This window comes from Telopea speciosissima, chromosome 3 (genome assembly GCF_018873765.1).
Source record: "Telopea speciosissima isolate NSW1024214 ecotype Mountain lineage chromosome 3, Tspe_v1, whole genome shotgun sequence".
Taxonomy (NCBI): Eukaryota; Viridiplantae; Streptophyta; class Magnoliopsida; order Proteales; family Proteaceae; genus Telopea; species Telopea speciosissima.
The window spans coordinates 66,593,626-66,614,367 of record NC_057918.1 but is presented as its reverse complement, the minus strand read 5'-3'; the positions used below and the strand labels follow the sequence as shown (position 1 = coordinate 66,614,367).

The 20,742-nt window shown below is 39.4% G+C and overlaps 1 protein-coding gene across 5 annotated transcripts in view; it reads left to right on the top strand.

The window, feature by feature from the left end:
* The window catches only part of LOC122653578 (protein CHROMATIN REMODELING 20), a 117,927-nt gene that overhangs the window by 32,899 nt on the left and 64,286 nt on the right, over positions 1–20,742 (top strand). For all 5 annotated transcript variants that reach the window (XM_043847456.1, XM_043847453.1, XM_043847455.1 and 2 more), the window contains 3 exons: positions 1,091–1,210; positions 8,241–8,407; positions 11,593–11,734. In XM_043847456.1, coding sequence (XP_043703391.1) covers positions 1,091–1,210; positions 8,241–8,407; positions 11,593–11,734 — 429 coding nt within the window. The remainder of the gene's footprint in view (positions 1–1,090; positions 1,211–8,240; positions 8,408–11,592; positions 11,735–20,742) is intronic.

The following is a 20,742-nucleotide window of genomic DNA, read 5'->3' as shown; positions in this document are numbered from 1 at the left end:
TTAGAGTTTTGTCTTGAATCGCTTACTTTCAGATTTAGTTACTATTTTGAGGGTTTTAGCTGTTTAGCAAGATAAAAGTCCTGAAAGTACTTTGTATTTATTTATTTTAAGAAACTAGAAATTAGGAGGATTCTATTTTTTATTAGTTTTTGAATCTTTAAATACATGTAACACCCCACCCTTACATGTGGAATATAATACAGACTTGGGATGAGAATTGTGTAGCTGAGAAGTCCTTTCTCTTTCTCTCTCTTCTCCCCTCTTCTCTTTCCCTCTAAATTACTGTTTGTGGTACTGTTCACAGTTCCGGAACAGCCTTCTGTATTTTCTTTATTATCTTTTTCTTTCTCCATCTCAGTTTGCTGGAATACCAAACCCAGCAACATTCTCAGCCCTTGATTGAACAGAAATGTCCTTAAAATTGGGCCCTTTTGCAGCCAATTGAATCGTTGATTCTTCATCTAGGATTGGCTGGCTGCATCAGTAATGGTCTTCCCCTTTATCCAGTTTTGATGTATTGTTATGTCAAATAAAGGAAGAACGTTGAATTATGTAGACCAGATTACCGTGGGGGTATTCTGGTCATTTTACAGTTGTTTTTTATATTCTCTGTACTGCCTAGTTAAGTCGGCAGTGCTAGGGGTATTTTGGTCATTAGGATGTAATCTTTCTCTATTATAAATACAAGGCTTGTTTGATCATATTGATCACTCAAGCAATTACTCTCTAATTCAGATCTGTTAACAAAGAATATGGTTAAATTTTGTTATTTGTAGTGCATTAAGGGTCAAATATGGTAAAGCTATGTGCTTACATTGTTCAGGTCAAAATATACATTTTTCCTTCATCATTGATGTCAAGAGGATTACAGAAGTGTTCCTTTTTTCTTCCCCTTTTCTAATAATTTATTGTTGGAGGTTTAAATCACGAATAATGCATGAATTTGCAAACTGTCATTCATCTCTTTGATCATTTTAGTGCCGTCATATACTATTAGAAGATTTCTTACATTTTGATGTGATTCTTTTTACCAGAGTGGTTCTCGTAGTGTTATTTACTATTTTGCATGTGGATTCGTGGAAAATTGCAGATTGCAGGGATACGCTTTATGTGGGAAAATATCATACAGTCAGTCCGAAAAGTAAAATCTGGGGACAAAGGTCTTGGTTGCATTCTAGCTCATACCATGGGTCTTGGTAAAACTTTTCAGGTCTCTCTCTCTCTCTCTCCACACACACACACACTTACTTTCGGGGACTTCGAATGATGTAATGAATCCTCACCAATGCTTTGGTTTCAGGTTGTAATCCAAACAATTTTTACCATGCTATTGATGCTGCTTCATTAGTTTCTCAGCTCCCCCCTCCTTGAATTTCGCTCAATGAAGGACTCAAATTGGGCTTTATTATTCCTACTACCGATTTTTATTTTTTCAGAATGACTATTATATTTTGGGTCAAAAGGCCAAAGAAAGCTTAACAATAGTATAAGATATTTATGAACACTAATCTTGAACCAGGGGATTTCCAGTGCGAGTGATGCGGTTGCATTAGACATTGATCCCATATGGGGGCACATATGCAAGCTTGGGGGGCCCATGAGGTGCTTGTGGCAGTCCAGTTGATGCAGATACACTACCGTGAACCGACCCAAACCCAGTTGGGTATCCAGACAAAGATGAACCGGGTCCAGTTTGAGTTTTAGTTCAATAGGATATTTTACTTTATGGTCTATTTTGTAAGTGGGTCCATTAGGGGTTTGATTTATTTCATAATTTCTTTTTATTGCCGAGTCGTGGTAGAGTTAGACTTAGGATTTTATTTCTAAAGTCCAAGATAGAGTCAAGTTCTATTTTAATTTTAGAGTTAGCATAGGAGTGTTTTGGTTCCTTTTATTTATACCATGTAATCATGCAATTAGAACACAGATTGAATAGAATGAAATAGTTGAGTTATGGTTTGAAGCCAGTGTGGCTGTGCGTGCACTCTTCTTCCCCCCCCCCCTTTTCTTCTTATGCTATTTCTCCTCTCTCCCCTGCAACTCTGATTTTCCCAGCTTCCTCTCTTTTCCTAACTGGCCCTCCATCAATTTGGTATCAGAGACGAATGATCCAACACCCTTCCCTGTTAATCTCTCCCAACCCATTCTTAATCTTCTACCCTGTTCTCTTTCATCCGTTTCTGTTCTGCCATACAACCAGCAGAAGTCCCATTCCCGCAGAAACCTTCTCCCTCTCCCAACCTCAACTGTAACCTTCCCTTTCCCTTCCAGAGCAACCACTCTCATTCGATTTCACAAAAAAAAAAAAAAAAAAAAAAAAAAACACAAAGCAAACGCCTTTTCCTTCCTTTCCCTGCTGTGATTACCAGCAAAATAAACCCACCAACAACCTCTTATCCCCTCTTCTTCTTCTTCTCTCGCTGCAACAGCGAACCAAAAAAAAAAAAAAAAAAAAAAAAAAAACTGCAAGCCCCAAAGTACCCCTTGTTCTCCTTTTATTCAATTACCCCTAATTTCATGTTACTTTCCTAGTTTGCCCTTACCTTTTTAATTTAATTTCTTTCCAATTCTATTCTCCATCTAACTTCTTAGGTGCCCTTTAAGATTCCCTTTATTTACAAGTCTGCCACCGTCCTTATAAATCTTAGTTTATTTACTGTTTTGCCACTAACTCCTTGGTTTGAATATTCTCGTATTTGTTTGGACCCATACTGAGTCCGAATACAAACCTGGCCATGGATTCATTTGTGTTCAAGTTTAGAGTGCGGTTGCCCAACGGAATACTCACTACTCTGTTTATTGATGAAAGGTAGAGCAACAATTTTGTCTCGCGATGTATGGTAGAGATGCTCTCAAAGAACTGCCAGATCATTAATCACTCTGAGAATCATAGTTGTCACGGCAGAATGGCGGTCCAAGGTGGTGGAGGCCTGTCTAAGCGCTTAGGCGGTAAAGCGCCCGCCTAAGCGGTAAAGGCGGTCTAGTGTTAGTTTTTCCCCTCCCCCACCCCAAACACTGAATACATGATGACATGATGCATCATAGTATCATACCTTATATCATTAAAAATTAAATTTAAGCCACCTCAAGTCATCAAAATGAAAAATCATACATGATACATCAAAATTCAGAATAATCAAACATCATAAATTAATTAAAAAACTAAACGACATAGCAAAAATGACTAATCAACATTCTCTTATTTAGTAATCAGTTGATCACTAATTAGTAAACTCGCGTTACTGTGTTACGGAGAAGAAGCAGGCAGCAGTTAATCAAGCAAAAAATAAAAGAAGCAGCAGCAGTAGGCTTTACAGACTACAGAGTACAGAGAAGAAGAAGCAGAAGAAGCATTGACGTTACCATTTACCAAGCAAAAAAAAAAGAGAGAAGCAGCTGACTGCAACAGGCTGCAGCAGGCGTTAAAAAAAAAGAAAAAGAGAAGCAGCAGGCTGCAGCAGGCGTTAAAATTTAAAGAAAAACGGAGAACGGAGAAGTAGAAGAAGAAGAAGACTGGGGAGTACCAGAGTAGGGACTTACCTTGCCGGAACTCGGAAGAGTCGAGTTGCTGTAGGGGGGAAGCAGTAGCAGGCGTTCAACTTTTTTAATTAAAAAAGGGAAAACAGAAAAGTAGAAGAAGAAGAAGACTAGGGAGCACCGGAATAGGGACTTACCTTGCCGGAAGAGTCGAGTTGCTGTTGCCTCCTTGCCGGATCTGGAAGAGATGAAGAGTCGAGTTGCAAACTTGCAGTTGCGCAGAGGCCAGAGAGGAGTCGAGGAGTTGAGGGTTTTAGTTTCTAAGTTTTAGGGATTTTACTTTTTACTTCTTAGACTTTTTAAGTTTTTAGTTTTAAAGGTTATTTATCCCATGTAGTAGCGTACATTAAAATCCTTATACACAAACTAATAAAATTAAACAAAACGAATAAAATAAAATGCATTAAAAAAACAAAAAAACAAAACCATGAGTCATGAATGGCGGTTGACTTGACCATATGGCGCACCAAGGCATCGCCTTAACCGCCTTGGCGACGCCTAGATGGTCAAGTCGACCGCCATTCATGACTCATGGTAAGCGTAGCCTTGCATAGTGCCTACATTTCCGCCTGGACACCAACGCGCCGCCTTGACAACTATGCTGAGGATTCTGTATTCGTCGAATTCTCCGTTTCTTATTATTATGACGGTGCATATTGTGAAGTGTTTGATTCACCTCAGCGCATTGTTAAATTGGGTTGCGAATGGTTAGAAGCACAAAAAGGGATTGTCGATCGTGACAAAAACTTGTGCAATCTACTTCCTTTTCACATGCCCCAGACATTCATTCTTCATGGGTTGGTTGATGATGTTTGTTCCAAGTCAAAAGAGGCAGCACCAATGATGCAGCCTCAACTAGAAGAGCAAATAGTGGCAAGGGAAGATGAGCAGATCATGGATCACGTAATGACGGACTCCAGTCCAGTGAAGGCCATTCCCCATCATGAGTTCGTTTTTCCCCATGATTTCCCTGCCATGGATGTACCCCCAAAGCTTCATATTTTGGATTTTCATCAAGTTGCAGACATGGAACCTATAGCCCCTGCTCGTGAGCTTTTATTTCTTCCACTATATAAAACTCGAGGTTGACTTTTTCTCAACACCGGGGGAATTGATGCAGATACGCTACCTTGGACCGACCCAAACTCAGTTGGATGTCCAGACAAAGATGAACTGGGTCCGGTTTCAGTTTTAGTTCAATAGGATATTTTACTTTATGGTCTTTTTTGTAAGTGGGTCCATTAGGAGTTCGATTTATTTCATAATTTCTTTTTATTGCTGAGTCGTGGTAGAGTTAGAGTTTGGATTTTATTTCTAAAGTCCAAGATTGAGTCGAGTTCTATTTTAATTTTAGAGTTAACATAGGAGTAATTTGGTTCCTTTTATTTATACAATGTAATCGTTCAATTTGAACACATATTGAATAAAATGAAATAGTTGAGTTATGGTTTGAAGCCAGTGTGGCTGTGCGTGCAGTCTTCTCCCCTCCCCCCCTTCTTCTTATGCTATTTCTCCTCTCTCCCCTGCAACTCTGATTTTCCCAGCTTCCTCTCTTCTCCTAACCAGCCCTCGACCACCAGTGGTCTGAAATTGACATTTAGGTTGTTATATTATATATTATAGCTTGGGCCTTTTAATTTTGTGTGTTTCATTGTAATGAGACTAATTCATAAGCCCATAAAGTAGGGATAAATTTTTAGTGTTTCATTGTAATGAGACTAATTCATAAGCCCATAAAGTAGGTTGTTATATTATAGGTTGGGCCTTTTAATTTTTTGTGTTTCATTGTAATGAGACTAATTTAGGATACTTAAATTAGATAGAGTTCTGTTTTGAGTTTATTTACTTTATTGAGTGTGTAAGTGTGGTTGGGAGTCCTTTTATGAGTAAATTTAAGAATTTTAGGTCTTTATATATGTAATGCACCCCTTAACAACATAGTTGGGGGTGGGGGAGAAGTAAATCAGAGGAATACTAATCAAACTGAAGTCAGAAAAAGTGATCAGCAACTGGTATTAAAGGTAATAATAGAATCTGAAAGTTGAGAGCAGGAACAACACAACCGCAGAACTGCAAGAAGTTAATTGGAATAGATTTGACCTGTAACTTGATTAAAAGAGAGAAGAATGGAATGAGAGATGGAAGGATAAAACAGTTTAGGAATCCACCTAAACCTCAGACTTGGAATCCAGTAGAGCCTGCAAAGAGAATCCACTTTCCACTAAGGAATCCACCAAGTACATCCAGAATCCATCAGGTAAACACGACAGAATCAACGAAGGTATGGTCTGAATCGACAGAGCCAAAATAGAAAAAACATGCTTTATTCCTTCAAACCAATGTGTGGGACCGTACATATATTCATAGCTACTCTTAGGAAAGAACTTACATCATCCAACCAATAGGGAAGCTCCAATCTAACCTATTTCATTATCTTGCCAATAGAAAATCTCTGTACTAACCTAAAGACTAAATAACCAATAAGAAAAAGATAGCCAACTCAGGCTGGAATTCAATATTCCAAAGCCAAGATAAGCTTTGTATTAGAAAAAGAAAAGAAAGAAAGAAATAACTTCTAGAATACCCCAGCTAATCCCGTATTCCTACCTCCTATACAATACACATATGTTAGGTCCATTGAAGTGGTCAAGTACAATTAAAAACTCAGTGGACCAAAAGGCCCAACACATATGTAACCCATCCCAAGGCTAATTTTAACTAAATAGGCCCAATGTCTGATTAATCTGTGTCAGATGTCCAGCCAAAAATCCTACCCAAAAGCACGACCTTCTACTACCAAAAGCAAGAAACTTCACATCATACAATTGGATACGGCCCTATGTACATTATCTCTGTCACTGCCAGTGCCCGTGCCAGTGCCAGTGCCAGTGCCACTTTAGCTAGAGCATCTGCTAATGAGATCGTTACTCGTCTTCCATGAGAACAGGATGTTTTCTTGTTTGCACATAGCTCTAGCTGTCCTGATCTGATATGCTAACCATGGAAACAAATCTCGGTCGAAGGTTTCAACCAAGATGTCTCGGTTTTGCAGGAGTTCGAGACGAGATATGTTGAGAGTTAAAAAAATCCATGGTTTTGACCGAAACAGTCCATATTTCGGTAATTTCGCAAGTTTTGACCTGAACAACTATATAAATTCACTTATCCCCTTTGAAACTTGAGGAAACCGGGCTCGAAACCAGGACATGCACTTATTGATGCAAAATACCATTTAAGTAAATGTTGTTATTTCATTTACTTAAGATATTATTTATAAATAAGCAAATACCCCCTATTTGAATCCAATAAAAATAGTTAAAAAATAAATTTCAAAAGGATAAAAAGTCAACTCTTCAGTTCAAGAATAAAAACTGAATTTTCGGTGATAGGTTCAATTTTAAACTTCTAAATGCTGGGGTTTTTCTCAAATCTAAAATTTTGTATTTGCTTATTTATAAATAATATCTTAAGTAAATGAAATAACCATTTCGACCAGGTTTCGACGAAATCTCGGTTTCTGGCTGGTCGAAACTGAGATTTAGAACCTTGATGCTAATCTCCAAGATGGGTTGTCTGTCCTTTGATAGCCATTTTATTACCAATGCAGAGTTGCTCTCTGCCATAAGGTGGGTCCATGATCTAGATGCACATAATGACAGACCTAGGATTATGATACATAGTTTCGCCGAAATTTCACAAAACCTGGTGAAATATTTCGGTTTTGCAAAGGCTCGGAACAAAACCCATAGCAATACTATAAAATGTACACATTTCAACCCAAATTTTGAGCGTTTCAGTTATATTTCGGTCCAAAGTTTCATTTTGCCAAAATTTCAGCTTCACTAGTGAAGCTTCAAAAACCCATTTTTTAGTTATTTATTGGGGACCTCGGCGCAATGGTAGTGCTCTGGTGTCCAGCAACATAAGCAATGGGTTTATGATCAGACTACCATGGGAGAGCTTTCTAAGACATCATCTCTACAACGCTTCTCCAGGAAGCTTACATCAAAGCATCCACTATCTTTCACTATGGCCAAAATAGAACATTCTCTTCCCCATTTCAAGGCATTGAAATTAAGTGGGCATTTCATACAAACATCAGCTTTTGCTAACGAATACCGAGAGGCTGTATTGCCAGGACCAGGTTGGACTTACTCTTGATCGCATTCAGGTTGGTTGGAGAAGCTGATCAATTATCTTGGCGGTTTCTACGTTTGGCGTTTCTTGTATCTTCATCTTCTCCTCTCAGCTGCTGTTTCCTTCTCTTTGATTTCTTTGTTGTCTTCTTCCTGTCGTGCATCTTCTTCTACTTGTTACTGCATTTCTAGTTTTTTGTATAAACAACCACCCATCTGAAAAAATCAGCCAATGGTAATACAAGGGGGTGGGTGGGAGTTGCGTAGGGGGTGGGGGAGGAGAGATGCTGGCGGTGGGGGCAGAAGCCGGAAATGGGGTGCGGAGGTGGGAGTGGGGGGAGCGAACTGGCCATGGGAAAGTTGGAAATGGATCTATAATCTAAAATAGAACTGGCTAATAAGGAACCCCAAACATAATAATTCAAAAATGAGGTACCACAAACATAGTTTTCTTAGATGTTGGGTAGCTCAGCTGTAATTACCTTTTTCTCTTTACCTTTGCATGACTTATTCTTTTAAAAATGCTTCATTAATGAAATTAGCCTAATTTTTTATTTGCATGTGCAGGTCATAGCTTTTCTTTACACAGCTATGCGAAGTGTTGACTTAGGTTTGAAAACTGCACTTATAGTTACACCTGTGAATGTGCTGCACAATTGGCGGCGTGAGTTTGTGAAGTGGCAGCCTACTGAACTAAAGCCTCTTCGTGTCTTCATGCTGGAGGATGTTCCAAGGTTTGAATGCTTATTCTTATGAACAGGACAGTTTTATCAACTGACTATTCCTGTTAGGCTGGGTGTCAGTTCTTAGGACATAATTCAATGCTTATAATGTCACTTTCAGACGGTCTTGGTTTTGGAGGAACTAGGTTTCTCCATGTCAGTGCCATTGGTCATAAATTTCCTCAATGTGGCATGATCAAATGGTCCCTAATTTTGTGGGCAGGTAGACCCCCAGGTCCCCTGGTCACAAGTTAAGTTTCAACCCAAAATGAAGTTTTCCAAGTGGCAAAATAGAGCTCTGAAAAGTCCAAATTTATGGAGAAGTGCACAGTAGTAATGGAACTACTGTAGTGGTGCATGGACATACATTAGAGGGTATATGGTTGAATTTGTGTCTGAAATTTGAAATGTGGCCTATCCAGACCTTCTCCTGTCTATCCAATTGATTCCAACTGCCAAATTTTCCTGCCATGTGGCAGAACTAGGTCGACTGTGCAGACAAGCTTGTGACCTTGTCTACACTGACCATGTAAAGGCAAAATCATAGTTGTTGAGGTGTCGCCTAGGTGTCCAGGCGTGTTGGATGACTAGGTGGACGCCTTGGTTTCCTTTTTGATATCGCCTCATGTCCAGCCCCCCACTCCAATGCATTGGGTCGCCTAGACGCTGTGACAACTATGGGAAAAATTGCTTATGTCCTGTTCGATAAAAGTTTTCTTTGATACTGTTATTCAGTTACCTATTATCTGATCCAAAAAAAAAAGTTGCCTATTTTTTTAATTTATTTAATAGGTGGTAACTAACGTTAAGGAAGCCTTTGATACACCATGACATTCTCTATTCTGATGTTTTAAATTTGCAAATGGGTTCTTGGGTTTATTCGCAACAGTCCTGTATATGCTGATTTTTGGATTGTGATCTTCAGCATTTACCATTAGATGTTGTAAGTTCTCATTGCTATTAGTTTGTCTGACCTATTCCCCTTGATGGTTTTGTTGCCCCTTGGGTTAGCTCATTTTCCAATTGGAAACAAAAGGAATTAATTGAGTGCGAAATATGAAGATGTGTATAAAATGGGAAGAGTAGTCTTCCAATGTGAACATATAGCATCTTAAAAAAGTACTTGGTAGATAATATATTCATTTTAACTGAAGTCTCATTAGGGGGTGGTATAATAATAATGGGTCCAAAAGTAGAAAACTAGAACTGTACTGGTCATATAGATGAATTGCAAAACTCAAAACCATAGGTGTCATGGTGTCTAGGCGACCGAAGTCGTTGGAGAGGGTGCAAAATCAAGGCGACATCAACTAGGTGTCTAAGGCGACACATAGGTGTGGGCATCTGGATGCCTAGGTGTCGCCTTGACAACCATGTTCAAAACTGAAAATAAAAATTAGAAAAACCTGATTGATTGGTTGTATTATGGTGCTGGGTGTCTCTGCAGTGCTTTGAAATCTGTAGTTATAAAAACAAAAACTTAAGTAGAAGAAGAGAAAAATCACGAGTAGGAGTCTATCTAATCTATTAAACCACTCTATAGGCTGTTAGTACCCATGGCCTGAACAAGAGCAGACCAATTGCTCTAAGGTGCAAGTTCACTTAATGGACTTAGATAAAGGTAACTACTGATTTCAACAAACTTCTAATTGAACTTGGACTAAGGCTGATGCAAATGAAACCAAGGGAGACCAAAGGGCTGGACTGTTTTGTCTAGGACAGGTGTCTCATGACCTTTTCTTATGGACCTTATGGTCATGACTCATGATGTGCATCATCCCTTAGTAAGTCCTGCATTATTAGTATCCTGCAATTGCCACTGGAGTTTAACAACAAACCCTTTAAATTTCACAGATCAGTACTCAAACTTCTATAAGTTTGTAGGAAAAAGAAAAAGGGATGTACGTGGTTCCCAGCTCTTAGAGCCTTAGAGGGACCCATGGGCCATGCCCCAACGTCATCATACTGATGCCTAGCGAGCACATTGGCTTTAAAATTTGAGCCTCGATGCTTTCTTCCTTGAGAAAGGGCTCTCTCTTTTCTTTCAAAACTGTAGAAAACATAATATCAACAACATATAAATCCTTCAGTAGCTGGGCCCTGCATCATTTGTAGTTATGTGAATTAAGCACATTGACCTTCGAATTAAGCCACGCTTAAAGGGGGTTGTTCACAATCCTATGAAACTGCAGTAGTGAATACAGTCTTAGTGGCTCATAAAGCTCATAATAGCAGTTAAAATAGAGGTAAGTCGAACAGGAGCTATGGCACCACCACTGAATGGCTTAATAATCCTATAGTAGACACTGTTTCTTGGTTCAAAAATTCATAATGAAATTGCTATGCCAGGGTTGTCAAACCTATGTGTAAGTATAAACTCAACAAGTCCAAATTTGGTTCACATAACTTGACAGGGGATGCAACTTGTGGTGGACAGACCTGAGCTCAATCATGCCCAAACCACAGGCTGGACTGGGTTAGGGTAATGCGAATGCAGAGTTGGCTACACTGGGCTATGGTTTCGTCTAGCTTGGACTGATCTCTATATGATATAGCACAAATGTATTTTAGAACCACTTATTTTGCATCATTTCATAAATATATCATAAAATTAAGTTTTTTTTATTGTTTTATTTTATTTTACAAGTTTACATTATTCCTATTACAATTCATCCTAGGCATAATGAGGACGTTATAGATCAGGTTTCTAACCCAGTTTTGCCCAATTTAGGAAAATCAGTTTACTCAGTCTGCACTTGGCTGGGTTGGACTTAACTTGATCTTGCTAGGATAAGATTGAAAAACCTCAGCCTAAGGTCAGGTTGGGTTCAGTTAGGTTGGTAGTTTATATCATTGTGATGGCCTAGGGTTTGCAAACTGTGCTGGCCAGCTGCAGTTGTATCCCTGATTTAGTTGGACTCCCTTTGCCCCTCATTCTTCGAGAATCAGAAAGTGATGGCCTAGGGTTTGCAAGCTGTGCTGGCCAGCTGCAGTTGTATCCCTGATTTAGTTGGACTCATGGATGAAAGAAATCCCAGTATAAGATGCTAGCCATCCCTAATCAACCCTTCATCAACCAAAGCAACATTACCACTGTATGTTTTATAAAACCGATATGCTTTTGTTCTGGATATCTTAAACTTATCAAGCTCTATAAAATGGCACAACAAGACTGACATGATCCGTTCTTCCCTCAGAGAGAGAAGGTTAGAGTGGCTTGTGAAGTGGAGAGCCAAAGGTGGTGTATTCTTGATTGGCTACAGTGCTTTCCGAAACTTATCCCTTGGGAAGAATGTGAAGGATAGGCATGCTGCTAGAGAGATATGTTATTCCCTGCAGGTGCATATCTTGCATTATGAATGTTTTCTTCACTGAATTGCATTCATTTTCTATTTTTCTGTTAGTATATTATTTTTTTCCTATTAATAGTAACTGCTTTTGTTATCTTTTTTACCCTCAGTCACTTTTGTATAGAAAACCCATTTTTTGCAAATTTGAAGACACAACCCACCTTGTAAAATTTTTATATAAAATAATTTGATATTATAAAAAAGTAGGAATTAAGAGCTAGGGGGCAAAGACGAATGAAACCTACCATGTATAATTGTTTATATTCTCTATCAGTTGTATCTTTGTTGGATATCTTTTACTCCTGTATTTTTCATAAAAAATTAATACATATCTATTCTTGAAACGAAGCATCATATACAACCAAAAGTTAGGTAGTACAATTGTAACATGAATATTTGATGTGGAGAATTGAGAATGATGGCTTGTGACTTATTGATCACAGCCCCTCTTTATTTATAACAGACGGGAGAACATTCTGGAATGAGTATAAGGAAAATAATACCCCTAGGACAGAATTATCCCTGAACCCATTTTACAACACTCCCCTCAAGTTGGTGCATAAATATCAAACATGCCCAACTTGCTAACGATGGATACAGAATTTTTACTATTGATACTCTTAGTAAGGATACCTGCTAACTGATCTCCAGATTGAACAAATGGAATGCATATTACTCTTTCCTCCAGCTTCTCCTTGAAATGACGATCGATCTCAATATGCTTGGTACGATCGTGTTGCACTGGATTGTGAGCAATGCTGTTTGATCTGCTGTCACAGTATGGGCGCATGAGTAGCTCAACAGAAACACATAAATCACGTAGAAGACCTTGCAGCCATAGGAGCTCACAAATACCATGGGCCATAGCCTGAAATTCTGCATTGGCGCTGGATTGAGCAACTACAGATTGCTTATTGCTCCCCAAGTCACTAAATTCCCACCAACAAAGTGCAATATCCCGAGGTAGACCTCTTGTCATCCGAACATCCTGCCCAATCTGCATTGGTGTAGGTCTCAACTTGTAAATGACCGACTATGGGAAGAAAAAAGAACACCTTTCCCGGGAGCAGATTGCAAATATCTCATAATCCTGTATGCTGCCTCTAGATGAGTGGAGTGAGGGTCATGCATATACTGGCTCACAACACTAACAACAAATGCTATATGAAGCCATGTGTGGGACAAGTATATAAAATGACTGACCAATCTCTAATAGCTGCCCTTATCCACAAGTTCATCATCTTTACCCTTTAGGTGGGTATTTGGTTCCAAGGGGGTATTTGAAGGCTTACACCCCAACTTTCCTGTTTCAAACAATAGGTCAGGAGTATACTTCCATTAAGAAAGAAAGATACCTTGAGCTGAATAAGCAACCTCAATCTTGAGAAAATATCTGAGTTTCCCCAGATCCTTGATCTCAAACTCAATTACCAAAGAGGTCTTTAACTTACTTATCTCATCAACATCTCTTCCAGTAATGACAATGTCGTCTACATTAACAATCAACACTGTGATATGCTGATCTCTCTTCTTAAGGAATAAAGTATGGTCAGCATCACTTTGTTTGTATCCAATCGACACCTTCGCTCTATGGATAGGTACAAACCAAGCTCTTGCTGACTGTTTTAGACCATATAGAACTTTCTTAAGGCGATTCACTTTGCCCTGGGTTTCTTTAGCAGCAAATCCCGGAGGAATGTCCATGTATACCTCCTCTTCAAGTTCCCCGTGAAGAAAAGCATTCTTTACATCTAATTATTGAAGATCCCAGCTTTGATTAGCTGCACATGAGATGTTAACTATGATAGTATTCATCTTTGCAACAGGAGCAAATGTTTCTTGATAGTCGATCCCATGTGTTTGAGTGAATCCTCTAGCAACCAATCTAGCCTTATTTCTTTCCACTGTCCCATTTGCAACCAACGATTTCTTTTCTGGAGGAAGATACACTGTATCCCACGTATCATTTTTTCCCTGTGCCCTCATTTCTTCATTCATTGCATCTTTCCACCTTGAATTAGCCATTGCTTCCTGCCAAGTGTTAGGAATGGAAACAGAAGACAAAAAGGATACTAAGGCATGGAAAGATGGTGTAAGAGAGTCATAAGAAACAACATTTGAACTGGGATGCAGAGTACAAGTTCTACGGGGTTTATGAATAGCAATCGGTAAATCTAGACTAGGATCCAAAGGAGACTTACTAGGAGAAGTCGGTGAAGGACTTGGATCAGAGAGCAACGACTGGTTAGGTGCAGTGGTGGTGGTGTTGTCAACTTGCTTCTGCTTGTGCCACATTCCTCTAGTAAAAACCTTCAAGGTATCTGATCTCCTAGTCTCCCCCTAGACCATAGATTGCTCCTGTTCCTGCCCCATTGTTCCATCCTCGAGTTCAATTGAAGTGTCTTCTACCATGGGAACATCGAGTGAAGTAATCAAAGGCACCTTTACACTAGTAGACTCCCCCTGAAGAGGAGTAGGAGATGGAAAATACTCTTCTTTCTCCCGAAAAACAACATCCATAGTGACAAGCAATCGTCTTGAAGGAGGATGATAACACTTGTATACTTTCTATGTAGCAGAATAACCCAAAAAAATGGCACACAAGCCCTTGGGATCAAATTTGCCGTGGACATGGTGGTTCCGAACAATAACAACACACCCAAAGACTTTAGGAGGCACCACAAAAGTGGAAGAACCTAATAATACTTCAATGGGGGCAGCGAGATGACATCACCTGAGAAGGCCACCGATTAATAAGGTATGCGCCAGTAGTATAACATCTCCCTCAAAACAGGGGGGGGACATGCATGGAAAACATTAGTGATCTCCCTAGCTCCAAGAGATATCCATTCTTCCTTTCAGCAACTCCGTTATGAGTCGGAGTGTCTACATAGCTTGATTGGTGGATAATACCATGGTGGGACAAATAGTGCCGAAATTTCCCATGACAATATTCCCCCCCTTTGTCTGATCGGAGAATCTTCACTTTGGCATCAAATTGAGTTTGAACCATTTTGTGGAATAATTGAAAACAAGAAAAAACATCACTTTTCTGGTGCATAAGGTAAACCCAAGTGGTATGACTAAAACAATCAATGAGAGTTACAAACCACCTATAACCAGAAGTAGAAATGCAATGGGACAGATCCCAAACATCAGAGTGAATTTAACTGAAAGGAACCAAACTACGATTATCTGAAATAGGATAGATCGCCTAAGTTTGCTTGCAAAAGTGCAAGCATCACAAACAAAATGATTGGGATTACAAATTTTCATTAAACTAGATAATAAAATAGATAAAATGCCTAAGGGAGGATGGCCCAGACGATGTGGCCACCGATGTAATTCAGCCAATGCAGAAGTAGAGGAATCAGACTGAAAAATCATTTCTGATGGACATAGCGCATAAACTCGCGAAATCTCGGTCAAGATTTCTAATATTCCAAAAATCTCGACCAGGACGAAACGAAATGGTACCTCGAATAAAAAAATACCAAATCTCGGTCGAGATTTCGATAATCTCGGTCGAGATTTCGATTATCTCGTGATATGTCGAGATATTGGTACATCTCGCGAGATATCGAAATTCCCCTTTCAAATCACTTCATACAAAAAGCAGAAACTCGTTAGTCTCGGTTGAAATTACGATCGAGACTTACAAGGCTGCTCTTTTGTGGTTTGTTTCTTCTGTTTTTTTCATTCTTCTTCACTCTCTTTGCTGATTTGTGTACCGATCTTCGAATCTACGCTAGAACCACTTGGAGAACACAAGATTCATACTTCTTAGCACATCTGTGAACCCTTTCCACTATTTCAAGTAAAACTATTTTCTCTAAAATTGTTTTATTTTAAAATGCATGATCACTCGTTTCTTCTCCTGGACTATGACGTGACATTCATATGTCCTACAGTAGGAGAACGATGCATGTCGCCTCCATCGGACTATGAGTGAGCATAGTTGTCATGGCGTCGCCATGGCGTCTGGCCCAGAGAGGGCTGCATGGCGACCTACGCCATGGCGACCCTCTTTGATTTCTTCTTCGACTCTCTTTCCCTCTTGATTTCTTCTTCCTGTCTTGATTTCTTCTTCCCTCTTGATTTCTTCTTTCCCTCTTCAATTTCTTTCGATTTCTTCTTCGATTTCTTCTTCTGTCTTCTTTCCCTCTTCGATTTCTTCTTCTGTCTTCTTTCCCTCTTCGATTTCTTTCCCTCTTCGATTTCTTCTTCGATTTCTGAATTTTCTTCTTAAAACTTGAAAAACAATAGAGAAAAAATAAAACATGGCTTGAGTCTACATCTATTAACACATTAAAAATAAAGAAAATAAAAAAAAAACATGGTCGACATGCTCGCCATAGCAACGCCATGGCGGGCGACATGTCGATATATCGGCGTGACACCCCTCCACCGACTTGGATCGCCGTGATGCCGTGACAACTATGTGAGTGAGTTCGATCCTAGACGGCGGAGTAATTATTATTAGAATATCTGAGTCACTTGATGACTACTTGACTTGTATTAGACTATTGGGGATATTGTCATATTGATATCATCTTATTAAGTTGTTATTGATTTATTGACTTATTGTACTTAATCTTATGACTTAAGTTATGAATCATTCACTTTATGTTTCCAACTTCCAAGTGAATTTACTTGTTTAAATTGCTCATTAATTATTATGTCTTCTAGTACTTAAAGTCTTAAGCAATGCTTATGTGTAATTAACTAAGTTATACATTAGGATTCGACCGTATATTGCCAATTAATGGTGCAAATCCAAAACACCACTGTGGGTGACTATTTTTGCAATTTGAACATTTACATGTGTTTATATAGCCTAAAATAAGGTTTCCATAAAGTTTTAGGCCTTAACTTGGCCTAAAACCCACCGATATGACCTACCGAAACATAACAAAAAAATGCAATATTTCGACCTAAATACCGAAATGGAACAAGTTTTCGAACTATGCCGACGGAGACCTATCAAGCAAGTAGAGACCACTGGCCACCTTACCACAACCAATCGTATTTCCCTTCACCAAGTCGTGAAAAAAAAAGGATCAGGGAAAAGGGTTGCTTTGCAAGTTAGGTCTCGTGTGAGACTACTGATACAAAGTAAGTTAGTAGAAAACTTGGGAACATGCAAAGCAGAAGATAGAGATGAACATTTAATGGTACCCTTCCCAGAAAAAGAGGAAAGATAACCATCAGCGACACGAACTTTGGTGTTACTTGACAAAGGAGTGTATTAGGAAAATTGAAGGGAAGAACAAGTCATGTGATCGGTAGCTCCTAAGTCAATTATCCAAGAATCGGATGTGACAGAGGAGCTATGGCCATGAAAAAAAATACCTGAAGGTGCGGAAGAGGGAGATGATTTAGAATTTCCTGGCAGGGAGGTGGCCAAAGCTGTAGATGGAGCTAGTGAAGAAGATGAGTTCACTGAGTTACCAGGTTACGTAGAGTATAGAGGGCTTCCTGAGAAATAGATTGGTTAGCAGCAGCAATGTCTTTAGATGAAGTATAATGATCACGAGTAGAAGGACGACTCTGTCCGTGACCACGAGTATCTGCAGGCAAGGTTTAAAATATCGTTTCGTTTTGGTGTTTCGGTCTGACCGAAATTTCCGAGATATGGTATTTTTTCTATTAGTTTTGCTTGGCCATTTGTGGGTGTAAAATGCTGAAATGGCCGAAATAACCGAATTTTCCGAAACGAGATGATCGAAATTACCGAGATTTTCGAACGAGATGACTGGAATTTCTGAAATATTGCATTTTTTCAATTCGAACTTACGTTTCGTTTCAACTCGACTAAAATACTCAAAATATTCGAGATTTCGGCCGAGACGAAACGAGTTTTTGAACTATGACAAGGTATATAATCTCGTTTCGTTTCAGTATTTCGGTTTGACCAAAATATCCGAAATGTTGTATTTTTTTACAAGGTTTCGGTAGGTCATTTCTATGGGTTTAAGGCCTGAAACTTAATGGAAACCTTATTTTAGGCTATATAAACACATGCCAATGTTCAAATTGCAAATATAGTCACCCAACGTGGTGTTTTGGAGTCGCACCATTGATTGGCAGTATACGGTTGAATCCTAATGTATAACTTAGTTAATTACACACACATTGTTTAAGACTTTAAGTACTAGAGGAGAATAAATTAATAATTAATAAGCAATTTAAACAAGTAAATTCATGTGGGAATATAAAGTCAATGACTCATAACTTAAGTCATAATATTAAGTGCAATAAGTCAATAAGACAATAACAAGATGACATCAATATCCCAAATTCCCAATACAAGTGAAGTAGTCATCAAGTGACTGAAATGTCTACAAATATTCTAATAATAGTTACTCCGTTGTCCAGGATCGACCCCACTCATAGTCTGATGGAGCCGTCGTGCATTGTTCTCTGACTGTAGGACATATGAATGCCACGTCATAGTCTAGGAGAAGAAATGAGTGTAGTCATCCGCAGTTGCCATGCAAATTGATCATGTTTTTTTTTTTACACCATTTTTGGAGAAAATGGTTTTACCTAAAATAGTGGAAGGCTTCGCTGATGTGCAAAGAAGGTACAATATTGACTACCCCATGTGCTTCCAGCGTAGATGTGACAAAGATTTGAAGAACAAAGCAAAAATCGCCGAAAATGAATGAAGGATAAAGAAACAAGACTAAAAAAACGAAACACAGGCCCCTTGTGAGGTCTCGGTAGAAATTTCGACTGAGAGTCACAAGATTTGGTCTTTTTACAAGGTGGCTTTGTAACATCTTGCCGATATTTTGGTGAGATATTACAAAGTCTCGAAATCTCGCAAAATGACCGAAATATCGATCGAAATTTTGCATTTTTTCAATTCAAGCATGCATTCCGTTTCGACCATGTCAAGATACTCGAAATTCTTGAGATTTCGACTGAGATATAACGAGTTTTTGTACTAAGCTTTTTGTTCAAAACTAGAATTCCAGAATTGAGAATAGCTTGAATGATTTGATCGATCACCCCAGCCCTTTATTTATAATAAAATCTAGTTACATAAGAGATACAAATCCCCCCAATCCTATTCCTACTAGGAATTCCCACTAGAACTAGAAATCCCCAATAGGAATCGTATAAGCGGGAAAAAACAGAAATAAAAACACAAAATAGAATGCCCAAAAAGTCCAGAATACCGTGGGAGTATTCTGATTACATTATTCAACACTCCCCCTCAAGTTGGAGCAAAGATGTCGATCATGCCCAACTTGACTAGATTAGGATGAAACAACTTTCCAGGCAGTCCCTTGGTGAAGACATTAGCAAGTTGATCCGAAGAAGTCACAAAGGGAATACAAATATGCCCACCCTCTAGTTTCTCCTTGATAAAATGCCTATCCACCTCAACATGCTTGGTACGGTCATGCTGTACCGGGTTGTGCGCTAATACTGATTGCAGCCTTGTTATCACAGTACAACATCATTGGAAGGCGAATAGGAATACCCAGATCCTGTAGCAGTCCTTTAAGCCAAAGTAACTCACAAATTCCCTGTGCCATAGCTCGAAATTCAGCTTCGGCACTAGAACGAGCAACTACATTTTGTTTCTTGCTACGCCAGGTGACAAGATTTCCACCTACAAAGGAACAATATCCAGAAATAGACTTCCGATCTGCAGAATCAGCCCAATCAGCATCAGTGTATCCTTCTATCCGTAGGTGACCATGTGAAGACAATAGAATGCCTTTTCCAGGAGCCGACTTCAAATAGTGTAGAATACGAAGAACAACCTCCATATGAGAAGTGTAGGGATCATGCATAAATTGACTCACAGCACTCACAGCAACGACAATGTCTGGACGAGTGTGTGAACGGTAAATCAACTTCCCTACAAGTCTTTGGTACCGGCCTTTGTCAACAGGCTCACCATCATTTTCCTTGAGCTGAATAGTAGGATCCATAGGAGTATTCGCAGGGTGGCAGCCAAGCAAACCTGTTTCGGCCAACAAGTCTAGGACATACTTTCTTTGGGAGAGAAATATGCCTTTTGAAGATCTGGCTACTTCAATCCCAAGAAAGTATCGTAATTTACCTAGATCTTTAATCTCAAATTCTTGGCCAAGGAAGGTCTTCAACTGTCTGATCTCATCACTATCATTGCCAGTAACCACTATATCATCAACGTAGACTATAAGAACAGTGAGTTTTTCACCAACCCTCTTGATAAAGAGTGTGTGATCGGCATTACTCTGCTTATAGCCCACAGAAATCATGGCCTTGTGGAATCGACCAAACCAAGCCCGGGGTGACTGTTTCAGCCCATACAATGCACGCTTCAGCCTACACACTTTTCCTTATTTCTGTCACAAGAAAACTCTAGTGGAATGTCCATGTATACCTCCTCTTCCAGTGCATTTTTAACATCTAGCTGTTGCAAATCCCAACCAAGGTTGACTGCACATGACAACAATACCCGAACTGTATTCAGCTTTGCAACAGGTGCAAAGGTCTCCTGGTAGTTAATGCCGTATGTCTGAGTAAAACCCTTGGCCACGAGTCGTGCCTTATATCTATCCACGGTGCCATCCACCTTCTGTTTCACCACAAACACCCATTTACATCCAACGGTTTTCTTCCCAGGTGGAAGAACCACAAGCTCCCATGTGTTATTTTTCTTCAAAGCCTCCATTTCTTCCATCATGGCTGCCTTCCACTTTCCATCTGATAGAGCTTCCTGCAAAGTATTAGGAACACGAACAGAAGAAAGGGAAGAAATAAAAGCACGAAATGATGGGGAAAGGGAGTCATAAGAAACAACATGAGATATAGGATGCTGAGTGCAAGTCCTGACACCTTTGGGAAGGGCAATAGGTAACTCAGGAGAAGAAATATTACCGGGTGGAGAGGCAGGTCCTGGATCCAGGTTTGGCAATTGGATGGGTACTGGAGCAACGGTTGATTGAACCTGCTTATGTTTCCTTCCATAGGTCTTCATATTGCTAGCAT